General features: G+C 45.6%; 1 protein-coding gene across 2 annotated transcripts in view; it reads left to right on the top strand.

Annotated features, from left to right (window-relative positions):
* The window catches only part of PLCD1 (phospholipase C delta 1), a 54,549-nt gene that overhangs the window by 14,997 nt on the left and 21,579 nt on the right, over positions 1-17,973 (top strand). For both annotated transcript variants that reach the window (XM_035554289.2, XM_035554288.2), the window contains exons 3-4: positions 11,236-11,464; positions 16,417-16,546. In XM_035554289.2, coding sequence (XP_035410182.1) covers positions 11,236-11,464; positions 16,417-16,546 — 359 coding nt within the window. The remainder of the gene's footprint in view (positions 1-11,235; positions 11,465-16,416; positions 16,547-17,973) is intronic.

The following is a 17,973-nucleotide window of genomic DNA, read 5'->3' as shown; positions in this document are numbered from 1 at the left end:
ATTGAGCTCCGTCCCAGATAAAAGCTAAATCCTTTCCTAGATTATGTCTTCCTACAAAACAAACAAGGGCGTGAGTGAAGAATGGCTTTCAGAGCTTTCTTTCCTGTGCTGTGAGCCAGCAGTTTCTAAATCACAGGGGCTGAGGACACCTCCAGCAACATTCCCACCCCACCTGATCCTCTGAATTGAACAGGAGGCGTCCTTGTGCCATGGCTTCATGGACCTTGAGGCCTGCTTGGAGAAGCACTGGTCAATCCCATTCTCTCCATCGCTGGGCCAGTGGCGTGGAGAACTGGCCCAATCATAACTTTATTCTGTGTTAAGTTGCAATAAGAGCCCTACAGTAAGATCAAATCCTTTGAGCTGGGCGTAGGGCACAGGTTGGGAGTGTGTCTGCGTGGGTGTGGATTAACACCACTCGAGATAGGCTTTGCTAACCGGGCCCAGCTAACATTACGGCGCTGCTGGGGATAAAGGCAGTGCAGAACCAGCTCTGCCCTAGGAGCATCCTTGGTGAAGTGCAAGGATGGAGTAAAACTGCCTATTGACTCACACCCACAGATATGCTCCATAACACCCCCACGCATTCACACCCTTCCCCACAGAAAGTCTTTTTAATTTTTTTATCATCAAGAGACCAGGAAGGGAGACAAGGCAGTTGAGGCACAGCTGTCCTTGCTGCTCTGAAAAAGAGAAGGACAGCAGCAAAGCTGCTGGCTCTGCACCTTTATGCCCTGCTGGCTGTAGGAGCATGCCTGATGTCAGCTTGACCTACCGAGCACGCTGGGGCAGGCCACGTCCCACACGCTCCTGCGAGGACGTGCAGGTCTGCTGGAGGTGGTGGCACAAGTTTTTGGGAGGGTTGGAGGGCCACCTTGGGGCTGCTTTCAACAAGCACAGTGGATGTGCCTGAACCTGGAAGTCGACAGGAGAGATGAATACTGGACTGATGCCTGCCCAGTCCCCAGCCAAAACCCCAAGGCCACCCATTTTCCCATGCCTTTCTCCTCTCTTGGTCCTCTGAGACCTTTCATTCCCAAGTTTTCAGAGTGATTGCTGGGTTTGGGTTTGTTTATCGGGCATTTGACTTCACCAGGATGCTTTGTGTTTAGGTCCAGAGAGGATTGCCCCTGGTTCATGTTGTGTCCTCTGGCAGGCTTTATTGCTGTGGCCACCTTCTCATTTGGTTTGGTGTGTGTAGGCAGTCAGAAGACAGAGGAAGAGTTCAGGATCATTGCTTTTGTACACAAAACCAGGAATTTCAAGGCGAGTCTCTCCAGAGGGTCACCCTTCCTGTTAACAGACTCCAGTGCACTCCAGTGCAACGCCTTTCTAAAACTGATGATAAGCTGCTTTATTTTTTAATAAAGGAAAAAGAATGAGCTGAATGGAAACTGGGAGGTTTGAGCAGCAGGCCTAATCTTATCTGCAGCTGGACTCAGAGCAGGCATATGGAGGCACCTCAGAGGAGCAAAGTCTGGATAGGGTAAGGGTTATGTTTTTATTTGGGCAGTTTCCTGTTATTCCTGTTACTGTTCTTATTATGAGGCAGAAAAACTACTTGTAAACCATTGTGTGGTGGTGTCTGTAGGAGATAAAACTGCGGATCTCTAGGGTTAGACAGGAGAATCTCGGCTGATTGGAGTTGAAAAAAAAAACAACGTATCAGGGTTGTCACAGGCACAGACGTTGCCTGGGTCAGATACAAAGCGTACAACCATTACCTTCCTCTGTTGTCTTTATTTTAACAACTGGAAATTTAGATTGGATGCTGTATGATATCTCTATTACCTACAGGGCGTTTTTGGGGAATAGGCTGCCCTTCTAATATGGTTGCTACACAGGAGGAATGTAATCCATTTTTTTCCTTTTTATCCATAATCCATTATTTTTCAATATTTCTATTTAGGCCCAAGGAATGAGTTTTTCAAAAAGCCCTTGAAGCACCTTAAGGGGACAGTTTTCCAACAAATGTTAAACCGTGATCCACTGGGGTTCAAGTGGCAGGATTAACAGTTTGGGGGCAAAAAGAAGAGGTTTGTGCAAGGGGGCAGGTAGACAGCCTGCCCATTCTTTCTCTTGAGCATCATTGTGGTGGGAGAGAGGGGAACCAAAGGAGGCAGCGGGGATTGCCCTCAAGAAGCAGCAACCTGTCAGTAACACTGTCTTGGCTAGCTGTGGTCAAATATCGGGTCTCATCTACACATGCAATAGAATAGAAAGCCACATGCTGCTTTCAGTGAAATCAGTTTTTGAAAGTTTTTTCCTAAACCAATTGAAATCCCCAGCCTGAGCTCACTTAAGCCAGCCTCAAGCCCTCCAAAAACTCTCTGAACTTGAGGATCTGTAGGATGGTTGAAAGCTTTCCAGTGAAACACCCTTTGGGGCGTTTGGTGGAAAAACAGAATATTCAGAGGTGGAAGGAAAAGGCTGAATAAGTGGTTTAGATTCAGGGGTAGTACAGCAGGGCCCCAGAGGAGCAGGTACGTCACTGCCTCCTGCACCCTTTCTCTGTTGGAAGCTCAGGGAGATGACGTTTCCCATGACAGCCATGAGTGAGCTTCGCACACCGCACAGGGGATGACTCACTGGGGGTGCTTCGTTGAGTCATGAACTGTGCAATCAAGAAACAAGTTTAGGAGTTTTGGCTCAAACATTGCAATTTCTAGCCAAAAGCTTACTGAAGTACTACTATTGTTTTTTTTTTTTTTTTTTTTTTTTCCCTACTTTAGTTAAAAAAACAGTTTTGGAAGCAATTTACAGAGGCAATCTAAATTCACTTGCACAACTGTTTAAATGAAGATTGTATTATTATCTTAAAGCATGAAATTGATATTTTGATCTAATGATTAATTATCTTCAGTATTAAAAATGCACAGAATTTGTTTCAGTTCCTCCAATTCCAACTCAATTGTAGGATATTTTTGTACTTTTTAAAGCTTTATAATACTCTATACTACCAATGTTCAGCAGAAAACTTTTTTCTTCATTTTTTTAGTTCTGTTAAATTTAGGAACATGCTTAAAATGCCACATGATGATCATACCATTCCATTTTTGTGGATGGATGAACGATTGCCTCCATTGAATTAATGTCCTGAACTTGCCTTTAGAAGAACAGAAAGGACGTGGTATTGCTCTGTGCTTGCTCAAGTCAAAAAGTAAAAACTTAAAGTTGTTCCCGTGGATCTGATGAGTGCCAAAAGTCAACAGAAATTCTCAGCAACCTGTATGCACATAGCAGGAAACTGACTACACCAACAGCTTCCTTTTGGAGCTGGTTAGGCAGTTTCTCTAGGAATCGTTGCCTTCACGATCAGACATGTATTTGTCCCTGGAAAAATATTTGCTGATGTGAATATGTTACGCAAGGCAGCCGTCAGCTGTGGAAACAAAACCGTCTGTCTGTGGGTCTCATTAGTTTTTATCAAAATCATTCAACCCATAAAACAAGTCACTTCAATTGCAGAGCGGCCTGTTTTTTCGATTTAATTTTAAATCAGGCCACTGCGTGAGTTTCTGGGACAGTTTTCATCACAGGCAGTCTGCTGGCAAATACCGACCTTATTCTCTATAGCAAGTTAAATGCAAAGGTGGAAGTGGTAAGAGCCTTAGATCCAAATTTAGTGGCAGGAGAAGTAGGAACTAGTTGCAAAAATAGTTTACAGGGACTTGCTTGTGGTGTCTGGAAGGAATGTAAATAGAGATCATTATTTATATCAGCGCCCCGATCTGTGTTGCTTATACAGAAAGATTGGGTAAAGACCTTTTATTAAAAGGTATTCCTGAACAACCTGTAAAATTACACGTGCATTATATCACTAGTTGTCAGCTGGTGACACACACCAGCAATGAGGGCAGGCTGCTGGGCAGCAGATCTCAAGTTCAAACAATGTGCTGAGCAAGTTGGTGGAGGGGGGAGCGAAGAGAGCGGATGAGGAATCAGCAGTTGAGACCTGGAGTAATTCAGGCACAGGGAGAAGAGAAAGCAATGTGGTCAGAGCTAAGAAGGCACAGTACAGCGGGGCTCAAGCTAAACCCACCCTCGAGTCATGATGCAAAAGCATCCATCAGTGATGAGGTTGCTGGATAACCTTTGTCGTTCCCAGTCCACGAATTTGATGTGCTCCCACTCCTGCTGATTACAAAGGCCCCGATCCCAACTGTGTTTTGCCACTAGCATCAGTTGCCTATGGTGAAACTGAAAGCAACTAAAGTGCTTTTCCTGGGACAAAACCAAAGAGAGAAGCAGCACACAGTGCCAGTTTGCCCCATGTGCTCAGTGTGTTGCAAAATCCGTGTAGTCTCACTGTAGCCCCCCCGGGCTGGCAGGGCAGTGCTGGGGTCAGGTAGCAGCTTTTGTCGGTTCTTGGCAAGATGCTAAAGCAACCTGGTTGAGCTGTGGTTGGAGAAGGTGTGATCTCTGCAGAAATACAGTGTTGTGTGCAAATATGGTGCGAGCTATTAACAGCTCAGTGCATTTCTCATCTGCATTTCCTGACAGTAAACAGAAGTGACTTACTGAGACAATTAGAGTGGGATGGAGTAATTCAGCGTGACTGAATGCCACATTGCAGACATCATTTGTTAATGAAGGGGAAGTAGGATATGGAAAGGGAAGGATCTGAAGAGCTTTTACCCCAGAGTGAAAAAAAATGTCCCCCTCCCCTCAAGGCCAGCTGTTTGGCAGTGCCTCCAATGTCCATACATTGACTCTCCTCTCCCTCTTTATCAGCAAAGACACAAGTAAGAAGCAGCTAGTTGTCCTTGGCCTTCACATCCTTAGTGGTTTGAATATGTGGGTTCAGTTCCTTGTCTCTCTTTTCTGTAAGAGTCTTGACAAAGCATCTCCTCTCAAAGGGCTGCCTCTCAATCAGGAGGAAGGTAGAGGGATTGCTTTCTGCCTCCCGTCCTCCTTTTTCTGTATTTTTTTCAGGATTACCGAAGTGTTCTACTGTCCATGTACCCAGCACTGTCTGGATATTTTACTTTAAGAACAATGACTGGAGAAGAGATGGACACTGCCCCTGGAGCAGAGGCCAGTGGCCAGGGCTCATCTCTCAGACAAGTGCTCTAATCATTAGGCACCTTGTCAGGCTCATACTTCTGGCTCTTCAGCATTTGTATTTTTGGCTGCCAAATGGCTCACTCTGCGTGCATGTGACTCTGATGCACTCCTGAGGCCTGACAGCTCTGGGGTTGCAGCTTTTAGGGTAAAGGGGAGATCAAATTTGCGTCCCTCTCCCTGCTGCCTCCCACAGGATTGTTTCCCTCTCAAATGGGCCTCCCTGCTGCACAGGCCTGTACGGCCTCAGTCCTTGCACTGAGGTGGGCATAAGAGCACTTCATGGAGGGTGGTGAGGATGGACCAGGTCCTTGTGGAAGGCAGGTGGGGCGCCTTTCCCTCAGGGGCCACCCTTGGGGAGAAATCGTAGAATCCTAGAATCCTACAATCATTAAGGTTGGAAGAGACCTTCAGGATCATCGGGTCCAACCACGCCCCTACCACCAATGTCACCACTAAACCATGTCCCCAAGCACCACGTCCAGTCTTTCCTTGAACACCCCCAGGGACGGTGACGCCACCACCTCCCCGGGCAACCCGTCTTAATGCCTGACTGCTCTTTCTGAGGAGAAATGTCTCCTCATTTCCTACCTGAACCTCCCCTGGTGCAACTTGAGGCCATTCCCTCTAGTCCTATCACTAAAGTGATAGTGGCTCCTAGAGCCCGGGGAATCTTCTGGGTGAGGCAGAGGTGAGGCTCCGTACCCACTCAGCAAGGTTTTGTGGGTCACTGTGTTGGACCTGAGCTCTTGCAGACTCTAAGTCTGCTTACAGGCATATCGGTGTGAGTCACAGCTTTTGTCTTCCTTCAGAGGAGGTGTTCCTTGTCCTTCTGCATGAGGGGATGAGCTTGCAAGTGTAGCAGCAAACTTCTTGAAAGGCATGAAGAGAGAAATACAAATCAAAAGAGACTCCCAAAAGAGACATTGCTTGAAAATATTGGGCTGTTGAAACTGGTCTTCTGTATTCTGCGGGCCTAACTCGCACCTGCTAATGCCATGGGTGAAATGGGAGAAGGGCACAGAACCAAGCATTAGGAAGAAAGGTACACGAGGGCATGAGAATAAAAAGAAAATTCTCGCATCTCCACGAGACTGAGAGGAATAATTTCAGTGGCTCCAGGGAATGCTGGTGTATGTCCATGTGAGCAGGGAGCTATGACCATCAGCTGCGGCGCTGGCCGATTGGCATCTGCAGCAGCCAGGAAGGCTGACCAGCATGTAACCTGTTTGACTCAATGTCTGGAGGCCAGGAAGGACACAAGCTTCCTTGTGTGATGCTTCATTATTTTGGGCTTTGCACAAACCAACTTTTCAGCAGACATAAACACTCAAGAGAAGCAGATGCAAACTTTTCAGACTCCCTTCTGTTTTTGGTTACCTCCCCACTGTGGCGTGATGGGGAAGGACCAAGAGAGGTTGCAGGGATATGTGATTGATCGGTGTTTTCTGTAACTACTCCTCTTCTGTAAATCACTTATCTGTCCCCCAGTTATTTCTGATATCTCCTTGCAACTAGCTTATCCGAGAACACAGTTGGTTTGGGACTGCTAATACAGCACAGTCTTTGTCCAGGAGCAGCTGATAATGTATTCATGTTGGACTAAGATCTTCCAGAAAAGAGATAACATTTGCAGATGGTTTGGGCTGACTCCTTTGGCTTCAGCTTTTATATTGATAGATGAAAGCAGTACATACGACCAAGCTATGGAAAGCTTTAAAAAATGTCCTCCTTTACCGTGCTTTTTTAACGGTTCCTGCACTGATAGCTTCTCTTGTCTCTTGTGTGACAACAGTAGACATTGATCTTGTTCCTCAGCCTTCCTTGTACTTTTTCTGCATGGGGACACTCTGTGCCCTCCATCATCCTCTTCTCAGCAGTATACTCCGTGGAGATCAAGGCAGCCCTTCCAGCTACAGGTTTTCAATCTTTTTTTCCTCCCACACAACTCACTTTTTTTTCCAGTGGATTCACTTTGCCAGATAACGGTTTCCAAAGAATACATTCTAAATTTCCAATATTTAACATCAGATTTTCTAGTCTTGGAAACACTATGCCATTGCCAACCCAAAGTTTAGGGATTGATTGCACAAGCAGAGTAGCTAGCCGGTCTGAAGGGATAATAACATACGAGCCAAGCAGTGGTGAGCAGTTGGCAGGTGATGAGGAACAAGAGGATGATCCTTCCACTTGCACTGCCATAACCAAAGGACACTGGGAGTGGAGCAGAATCACCTGCTTATGGACCATCTGCATGGCCCACATCTGCATCTGAGATGCTCAGCCTGGGCTTCCTTTCTGGTCAAGGATCCGCTGTAGCCATAGATTTAGGCTGTGATTTCTCTCATGCTAAAGTTTATTTCTAAATAGGACAGAAAGTTTGTGTTCCAAAAGTTTGTTTTTGTTGTTGTTTTTTTTCTTTTCCCCATTGCTTATAAAGGGAGCAAGGTTTAGGTATTTTGACTGAGCTGAATCCCTCTAAACATGACAGCATCCTTTACAATAAAGGTGTAAACTGTGCAGTGCTACCTAAGGCACAATCCCTGTCATTTGCCCAATGTGCTAGTTAACAAGTAAACTCAGCAGAAAGGCTCTCCACCAGCAGCCTAGCTTCAAGGGAATTGCAGCCCTTTTCTTCGAAAGATAGTTTTAGCACTCAAAACCATAAGCTTTCACTCTAAAATAAGTTGGGTAGATAATATAATTCCACAGCAGCCCATCCCATCCCATCCCAACCCAAGCCTCTCCTCTCCTCCCCTCCCCTCTGTCTGTTCCACTGTTGGCCTTTACCAAGTGAAAATAAGACCACACAAAGGTAATTGCTCATCATCAGAGAGGAGCTTTGCCAACTCCAGGAAGGGTCTCACAGCATGTTCTTGTATAGACAGCAAATCAGCAAAGTGTTTGACCACCCCAACACATGGTGGGAATTTAAAGCAAATGTCAAGTGTTGGTTTTGGACAGTCGCTAATTTTTGGAAATTGTAGGTTTTTTTGCTGAGTGTGTGTGTTTTTTCCCCACAGCTGAGCAATATCTGGACTGCCCTGGAGAAAAAGGGAGATTTTAAAACTCCGCTGAGCATCCAATGAATTTTGGGTGATCCCAGGGCAGCAATGCTAAAAATGTGCAGGGTGGATATTGAGTTGTGTATTTTGCAGTGTTAGATTTGAATTAATTGGGCACTGTAACAGTGAAATTGAACCAATTTAAATGAAGGAACAGATAAAATCTTTTTCTTTTGGGGGGTAAATTTCTCAAGTTTCTCTCACTCAGCTAAATAGTAGGGATATTTTACACTCACATATGGTTTTAATAAGGCTCTTTGAAGACAAGCACGAACGAAATCAGTCTCAAGCCTCCATGAGACAGGAATTAATTTTTACCCATAATTTTCAGTTTGAAATAGGAATAAGTTAAAACCAACTTTCTTCATATTCCAGTGATTATATCTGGTTTTAGGCATGCGTGTTACTGAAGATGTCTGGATATCTCTGTGGTGGTTTTACTCAGCTGGGCTGCTGAGCTCCCCTACAACTGCTCTCACTTCCCTTCCTCTAAGGGAAAGAGGGAAGAATAGATGAAAAGGGCTCAAAGGCTGAGATAGGGACAGGGAGATCACTCAGCAATTATCATCACTGGCAAAACAGACTCAGCATAGGGAGATTAATGTAATTTATTAACTATTACTAATAAGCTAGAGTGATGAGAAACAAACAAAACCAAACTAAAACCACCTTCCCTCCATCCACTCTCTCCTCTCTCTTCCCCCCAAGAGGTGCAGGGGAATGGGGACTGGAGGCTGCGGTCAGTCCCTGTTGCTTCATCCCTGCTGCTCCCTCACGGGCCCTCTCTGCCCCTGCTCCACGCGGGGTCCCTCCCACGGGATGCCGTCCTTCCCGAACTGAGCCTGCGGGGGCTGCCCACAGGCAGCAGCTCTTCAAGAACTGCTCCCACACGGCTCCGTACCACGGGGTCCATCCCCCAGGAGCAAACTGCTCCAGCACGGGTCCCCCACGGGCGGCAGCTGCCCCCAGACCCCCTGCTCCTGCGTGGGCTCCTCTCCACGGGCTGCAGCTCCGGCCCGGGGCCTGCTCCTGCGGGGGCTCTCCATGGGCCGCAGCCTCCTCCAGGCCACATCCACCTGCTCCACCGGGGGCTCCTCCACGGGCTGCAGCGTGGAGATCTGCTCCGTGTGGGACCCATGGGCTGCAGGGGGACAGCCTGCTCCACCAGGGGCCTCTCCACAGGCTGCAGGGGAACTTGTGCTGCGTGCCTGGAGCACCTCCTGCCCTCCTGCTGCACTGGCCTTGGGGGCTGCAGGGCTGGGTCTCACTCCTTGCTCTCCCAGCTGCTGTTGTGCAGTAGGTTTTTTTTTCTCTTCCTTAAATCTGCTTTCCCAGAGGCACAAACAACATCATTTATTGGCTTGGCTCTGGCCAGCGGTGGGTCCCTTTGGAGCCGGTTGAAACTGGCCCTTATCTAACATGGGGCAGCTGCTGGATTCTTCTCACAGAGGCCACCACTGCAGCCCGCCCAGTACCAAACCCTTGCCATATAAACCCAATACAATCTCTCAGGTGTGCTACGTTTTGTGTGTGTGCCCTGAGATGAATGTTACTGGTAGATGTTTGCAAAATGTTAACTGGTCTGTCAACCCCCAAGGAAAATCCAATCGGATGTTCTCAGTTAGAGACTCCAACACCATTTGTAAACAGTTTTTCCATCTAGTGTATGTAAGTTCCATCCCTATTTAGGTGTTAAGTTTCTCAGCATCAAATCTGATTAAGCAGTTTCTGCCCTTTCCTCTCAGGCCTTTGTAGATGTATTAAGTTGCCCATCAACTCCCGAAAGACAAAAGGAGGCTGTGTATGCTGCTGGGAGAGCTGAGTTTCTGAGCTTGCCCACTTTCAGCAGAGTTGGAGGGCACCCGCAATGCCCTCAGAGCAGAGTAGGGCTGCCTCAGGTACATACATTTGCTTCACGTACTTTGTTGAATGCACCACTCTTTCTGGACTGCCTTGTGTGTGCACATGGCAAACTTGGTGTGCCTTCAGGGCTCGTTTCCACTAACTGAGAGTCAGAGATGGAAATGGGAGGGTTTGAAAGCTGCGTATTGCTTGCTTACAGCAATGAGGATCAAGTCTGCCTTTGGCAGGGGTGTGGACAGATCATGGGTGACGCCAAACTGCTCTGAAGCAGTTTTTACTAGCGTGACTGAGAAGAGTATATGGGATTTTAAATTTTACCTTCTCGCTTTTTGCAAACTGAAGAATGGCCACTTTAGTCCCTCTCATCTCCCTGTGGGCTGTTAGAATTCTTCGTTTCCAGTTCTGAGACTAAAATAGCCAAAGGTTATTTGATTGATGGGGTGAGGTCCTGTTGGTCATGATCCTTGTGTCTTTCAAGTGCTTATTGATTACATGGCATCTAATACTATGCCCAAGAGAAATCTTAGTTGCATCTAAAAAGCCAAAAGCACCCAAGCATTTACCAGAGGAGGATTAGTGTTTTGTCTGCTCTGTGTTTATAGAGGGGTGAGAAAAGCACAAACAGATGAAGCCACAAAAGCAATCAGTGATTTCTGGTGTCCTTTTTCAAAAGCATGGAAAGGAGCATGGATTTGAGGAACCATTAGCTCCTGTCTCTGAATATCAGTGTCACAGGTTGGACACTTAGAAATGATGGTCTCAGAGATAAATCCAGGTCCAGATTTACAGGGGAAAGTGGACAGACCTACTGGGTTACTTGCCCCTGTTCATGGGGAGGCATAGCTCCGCTCCCCCCACTCACAGACAGGGGCAGAGGTCAAGGCAGGGATGCTCCAAGGACTGGAGCCAGCCTTGACAGTGACTGATAAGTCATAAACATGGTATCACAGCATGGCATCCATGCATATCCTGATTCTTTGTTAAATAAAGGACGTGGGAACAGAACAAAGGAGAGGTGTTGGGGGTTTTGTTTGTTTGTTTTCTTGCTATTTCTGCTCCTTTTTGTTTGAGCTTTCTGTAGCAACAAAGTTTGTGGAAGGCAGAAAAGAGAAGGGAATCCTCCAGCTGTGGGAGGGAGAGGTTGCAGGAAAAGGAAAAAGAGTAATTTCTGAATATCCATCATCAAATAGAGATAAGGATGACTGAACCCCTGCTGACAGCAGGCTCTGCTTTCTTTCCACAGTCTCCATTGAAGATATTCGGGATGTGAGGTCAGGCCATAAAACAGAAGGTATGGAAAAATACGCCAAGGATGTACCAGAGTATCGCTGCTTTTCCATCGTCTTCAAAGACCAACGGAAAAACCTGGACCTCATTGCGAGTTCAGAGGATGATGCCAACCACTGGGTCTGCGGCCTTGGGAAAATCATAGCCCACAGCAACTCCATGAACCAGAAACAGAAACTCCAACAGTATCCTTTGCCTTGTAAAGTGATTAATCACACACAAAGAAGCACTTGTCCTTCTCAGTGGGTGGAGATAGTAGACTAGCCCCCTTTTTTCCTATTGGCCCTGGGCATCGAGTTTTCTCTCACATTGATTTTGCACCCAGGCAAATCCCTGGTTTCCAGTGCTTTTTCTCCTTTCCTACAAGCAAGAGTGGATTCAGGCTTCACATAGTTCCATAAGTAAAGAATTGCCCCTTTTAGGGAGCTCCAGATAAAACAATCATTATCTTGTATTTTTCAGGGGTCTGTTTCACTTGCACTGCAGTAAACTCCAGGACAGGCACTTCTTGGCAAGGCATGAAAAGCCCGTACTGTTTATCATGTTTCTCAGTAATACAAGGCAAGGGAACTGATTCTTCTCTTCTCTCTGCCAAGTTTACTGTAGGGTAGCTCCTCTGACTTTAGTGAAACTACTCCTTATTTGCCTCAGCATGGGAGGAAGTTTTGCCCTGAACAAGTTTACAGTTGCTCTAGAGACAATGCAGACACAGAAGGGAAAAGGAGCAAAGCAGGAAAGAAGAGTAAATTAGCTGTGAGAAGGAGAGTGAGATGGTTATTGGGTGAAATCCTGTCATTGCTGAATTCTCAGGGAATTTTTCTCAGGGCCAAGTTTCACTCAGTAAGTTGCTTTGTGACCACCTTGTATCCTTGTAAAAGCAGACTATCTGTGGGTGTAGTTTTTGCTTGATTTTCTACAATCCCTGTGCACCTGAGGCCATGGCCGTAACATATGAACCTGTTGGCCAATTTCACCCTGATTTGACAGAGCAGTAGGTGTCATAAAGTATCAAGTTCCTTTAAGCTCTATAAAAATAGGCATCCCGCTATCAGAGAGGAAAACAGATAGTGCTTGCAGTGAGGGGAGGCTGCGTGAGCTTCATGCCTGGTTCAGCATCAAAGAATTTGTGCAGAGGAAGGGAGATGTGAAGTCCTCAGCTGGGGAAAATCACAAAACTGGAGTCTGAGCCTGAGCAGGCCCCAGGGAGTCTTGCCCTCAGTCAAGGCTTCACTCCATGCGGGTTCCCTGCTGGGTAATAATGTACTGATGATGAAGGAAATGGCACATAAATGCTGAGCTTTCATCAGGCTTTACTCTTCTGTGGGTTCTCTGAAGCCTAATAAGCACTTGCACAGCCATAGTGCAGCTTCTTTAAAGGAATCAGATTCCATTAGTTCTGATGTGCATACGATGGTGTGTTTATCTCTTGCGCTATGAGTATCTTTTCAGGTGCTTTTTCAAGCTCTAGTCTCTAAGGTCATTCCTCAGTTGTGCCAGCAGCTGTGTGTCCATGGTGGCAGGAAGCAGTCCCTAGGCAAGTTGAAATCTCGCAGCTCCAGTGCTGATGGAAATGGTACAGCCTGGCAGTTTTCCTTTTGAATGTGAAGGCTGCCTCCACCCCATGGTGTGTGGGGGAAATCTGGAGTACAGAAACTTATCCCTGGAGCATGTCAAAATTGACTATAATGCTGAAAATCTTCCCCGTAACAAGAGACCAGATCACTAATGGGGGGTGGGGGGTGGTGGTGGTGGGGCGGGGTAAATAACAATGACATTTGCAAGGGAAGAAAGCTGTAAATTTCCAGCGTGGAAAAGTGCCTCTCTGTCTTTGGAAAGCAGAATCAGAGCTAAATGGGGTTGGTAGGCAAGCCGTATTTCTGGAAGAGTAATTACTGTGCAGTGCTGGCTTCCAATCTGGGATTGTCTCAGGCCATTTAACGTAACCTGGAATTACAGAACAGCATGATTTCTCATTTGAAATTTGATAATGTTTAATTAAAGCCTGGGATTTTAAATTTAGTCTGTCTTCACTGGGTTTGCTTGGCAGCGTGGGCTTACTCAGATCTTGCTTAAACCTCAGAAGTGTTCTCTGCATCTGTGAGCACAGAAGGGGAAGAGTCAGTTGTGGAGGAGAAGTGTTGGGTCCCCTGCCTGTCCCCCATCACTGGAGAGCTGCCTTGCTGTGGGTCTTTTCCAGCCTTTGAAACCTTGCAAAGCAAATAAGAGATCAGCTAGATTTTGAAAACAAGTATTGAGAGCAAAGAACATGCTAGTTTCAGGTGGGATTTGTTATAACTGTGGTAGCAAGGGACTGGAATTAGTGTCTTATGTGTCCTCTCCAGTCCTATGTACTTACAAGATAAAACCTCCTCATGCTTGAAGAGTATTTCAGATGTTCTTGTGCATACAGTAGTGTTTTATTAAGCCTCAGATTTCGCCCTCAACAAGTTGGCATAGGTTGTTAAGCTAATATTGCAGGTATGTGTGCAAGGATGACTTTAGACCAGAAAATACAGGGGACTTTTCATTCGAGTAGTGTGGCAATGCCTGCTTCAATTCTGGAATGTATATATGAGCTTTTCTTCTGGTCGGGAATCACTTACCAGAAGTTTTGCAGCATTTCTGTTCCAAGCACATTCATGGGATATCTGCCAGATAGTTTCAGTCATCCCTCTTTGGTTTCACGTAGAAAGCTGGTAGTCCTGAAGCTGGCAGATACTTTAAAAACAAGAGGCAGGAAGCAGGCACTCTGGAGGTATACAGGAATGGGAACAGCTTCTTCCTAGTCTGCCCGGGCCCAAATAGGCTGTGTAAGGTGAAAGGAAGACCCACAACCAGGGCAGCAAAATGGCGTTTGTATCAGACAAGAAGAATTTCAGTTTAAGTGCTTAGTTCACCCAGCTCCTCTAAGCTCTCTCAAACCCAAGGGGATCCAGAAGCATGAGGAGTTTGGGTCTTTCTGAAACTGAACACTGCTTGCTGAAATAACAGGCTGAGGCTCCCGTTGTCTGTAGTCTCAGTTTTGTCTCTTTGTTGCTCACCCTCGTGGTGAGAGGGCCTGCTGTGTGCCTCTGCTCTTCATGGGCCCTCTGATTGCCATCCCGCGTTGCTCAGCCTTTCTGGGAGCAATAGCAGAGAAAAGCATCCTCCATTTGCAGTCAGACCCAGGCATATTCTTTTTTGGATCCCTTTTACTGCTCACATACTGCTTTTCAGAGTGGACTTTGGATATGTGCATGAGCTTTGGGTGCTCATGATCAGGGAAAATGACCACAGACTTGTAAAAAAGGGTGGTTTTCTTTTGCAGCGGCTAGAGCAAACAGCGTAGTTCCTACACGGAATTAGTAGCCACCCCTGCTGCCCACGTCTGGCTACGACAAATTGGCTTTCCTCTTGGCTCCCTAGAGGTGTGCATTACTCCTGGCCTTTTAGGGGAGCTAAAGGTGGTGCAGGGGTTGGGTGGGAATGGGTTGCCCTGCTGTTGGCACCGCACTGACATACTGAGCAGATAGATGCTCTTAGAGCACAGTTGGTGTTCTCCACCCTGGGGAGGATGATGGTGTGCTCCCAGCAGAGCATCCCTGAGGGAACTCCCATAGGAGCTTCATGTCTCAAACTTGGTTTTATGGAGAACTGGTCCCAGCCAGAGCCTGGTTCAGGGCCCTGGAGTATCCTTGGGAGCCAAAGCAAACGTAGCCTCTCTTTATTTTCATTTCCATTCTATTTCCAAAAGAGGAATATTAATATTACCGGGCTAAGAGGGATGCAGCATGAGGTCATGGTTTAGCACCTGCCAAGATTTTTAAAGACAGAAAGTTCAGCTTTCCATGAGACCAACAACACTAACAAACAGTTTACACATATTTCTGAGTGTCTGGAAATATTTGAGTGGTAGCTCTGGTGAATACCCTCTTTCAGGGTTATGTCTATAGCCCTTAAAAGCTGTCAGTTAGCACCTCTTTTTGGAGGTGATTTTGAAAGGACCAGATAAAATGTTATCGCACTATATGCCCCAGCTGGTATTTGCTAATTCTGAAGTTTACTCTGTTTAACATCCAGATTGAGCATTTTTTAATTTTTTTTGAATGAGTTTGAAGCAATGCTTCCTATGCAAGACATAGATGGTTAGATTCATGGAGATCTAATTGTTACTTACCATCTCTTCCATCATTTTTCTGTTGAAAAATAGGAGATTCTTCTGGGTGACCTTTGTCATTTGACAGTTAAAGCAAATTAGAGAGAGACAGCTGTTTGATGCAAAAAATGTTAAAACAAAACAAACAAAAAGAAAATCCAAAAAACTCCAAGGCGTGTCAACTGTCCAACATTATTTTCCCAAGGGACCAAAAGAACATGGGAGACCCAGTTCAAATTAACTTGTGTCACATTAAGAAGCTCATTTTTTATAGTAATTTCTTTAGATCCATAAATATACTAAAGTTATTATAAATGAAGCTTTTAAGAACTACTATCACAGTAGGATACAGGAATGGACCTCGTGTATTTTATTGAGGAAAGCCAAGATCCATAAAGTTTGTATTGATTTTGATTTTTGCTTACAACAAAGTTCTTTAAGACTATTTAGGAAGAAATCCCTAAATAAATACAGAAGCTGAAGGTGAGTAAGAAGATAAATACTAACATTTCTTTTGGAGAATCCCTGTTCAGTGTTCAGCTTGATACACTGAATATCAATCAAATCCCTAATGATTAGTTTCCTGTACTTGGGAGCTCTTTTACTCCCTCCTCTCTCCCCTCTTAACACTCTGGAGCAGAAATGAACTTTCTTTTGCAAAAGAGAGATCGAACTGTTTTGTGATGTGGCTGTGACGAGAAACTCCTACATGCTAAATAGAGCTGATCCAGCCTTGGCCAGGTGGTTAAAAGCTTTCCCCAGGTCATGATAGCGTGTATTACAGAGCATTTTGTTTCTGCCAAAGCACCGTTGTGCCCTTTCAGAGCAGAAGGTGAGATGATGCAAGCTGTTCAGTGGGAGCATGCTGATTTACAGCAGCATGGAGAGGTGGTTCAGAGTCCTTAGAAGAAATTTCCCTCCTTACCCCCAGGGCCTACAGAGGGGTGGGTGGTGTTTAGACAATGTATTGATCTGGAAAGATTTCCTTACATCATCCTGCAGTTGGATTCATACCTGCCTGCGGAAAGCTGATAAGAACAAAGACAACAAGATGAGCTTGAAAGAGCTCAAGAACTTCCTAAAAGAAGTGAACATTGAAGTTGATGACTATCATGCCAAGGAGATTTTCCAGGTAACAAGTGCAAGCAGATAAAGTACTTGCTGTTGGCTGAGGACAAGGTCTCCTGCTGCTTTCAGCTTTGGTTGGAGAACTAAGCTAAAGTGAACTCAGCATCTTTTCTTGTGCTAAGGAAGGACTTGGGGGCTTTGGTGCTCAACAGATTCCTACAAACAACCGAGTTATGGCAGCATAGTGCTTTTGGTGTAGTTATGCTAAAGTGTTCTTTCTTTACCGTTGATACCAATTTTACCTGGGTTCAGAGAAGATGAGACATGAACATGGATAGTGAGAGAAAAAGGAAAAAGCAGAGCGTAGGTGCACTTTGAGTCCCAGGCATTTCAGAAGTTCTGTGTGCCATGACCACATATCAATGCCTAAGCCTACCTGAAATCAGTTTGGTTAAAATTATGAATCCTTTACCTTCTCAGGGAAGGAGGACTTGTGACTTGTGTAAACAAAAAGAAAGTGCAAATTGGGAATAAAAAACAAAATGGTGATAGATACCTGACATTGCACCTAGACCTGGAGCATTCTGGTTGCTCTAATAGCCCAAGGTACATTCAATCCACCTGGGACATAAACTTCTATGTCTCAAGATTGAGCTGCTGGCTGAGCCTATCTGAAGATAAGAAAGGGATGAAAAATTCTAAGTTGTTTTTAGAGTCTCTCTAAATGAGCTTTCCTGTTGAGGCAAGATAAAACATCTGGATGATTTCCAGACTTCCATCCTGTCTGAAGAAGTATTTGAATTCATGGGTGGGTAGTTTCAGAAATGCTGTTTCTGATCAGTGGTAAATATGTGGGTGGTTGCAGGTACAGGCAGTAATTGTTCTGCTCCTTCCTGTAAGCAGATAACAGGGGAGGTTGGCAAGGTCTTGCTAGGACCTTCCTCCAGAGGAGGAGTTTTCTAATTCTTACTTTATGGAGGTCTCTCTCTTCGGTAGCTCTGCAGGACCGAGGGGAAGGTGGGCAGCAGATCTTTAAAAATTTAATCTTGCAAAATCCACCGGATAGGCTGCTTGCTGTGGCTGGCATATCCTATGCTTTGTTTCCTGTTCAGGAAAACCCTGGAAGAATAGCAATAAGGCTGGAATTCCTCTGGCTGAGTTAGAAGTCTCCAGTGCAGGCACCTACATTGGAAGTAATCACCAATTCCTACACTGCCTTTGCAGTCTGCATAGATCAAGCCAGTAATGGAGACCAGGTGTGATTCACCTCATCCTAAAGGAGGCACCTCACATGCATTAGATGAATCAGTCCCTAAATCTTCAAACACCAAACATCTGAAAAGACACCTTTTATCTTTAGAGGCACGGTCTCCTTTTCATTCAATGAACCTCTTTTAGTTAGAAGGGAGCAGTTGGAGTGGAAACTTGCCGAAGTTCAATTCTCTTTTTGCTTAAGGACTCCAAGTAGTAACTAAGCTCTGATTTATCCCA

This window comes from Cygnus atratus, chromosome 2 (genome assembly GCF_013377495.2).
Source record: "Cygnus atratus isolate AKBS03 ecotype Queensland, Australia chromosome 2, CAtr_DNAZoo_HiC_assembly, whole genome shotgun sequence".
NCBI lineage: Eukaryota > Metazoa > Chordata > Aves > Anseriformes > Anatidae > Cygnus > Cygnus atratus.
The sequence above is the reverse complement of the archived record's forward strand: the minus strand, read 5'-3'. Positions and strand labels throughout refer to the sequence as shown.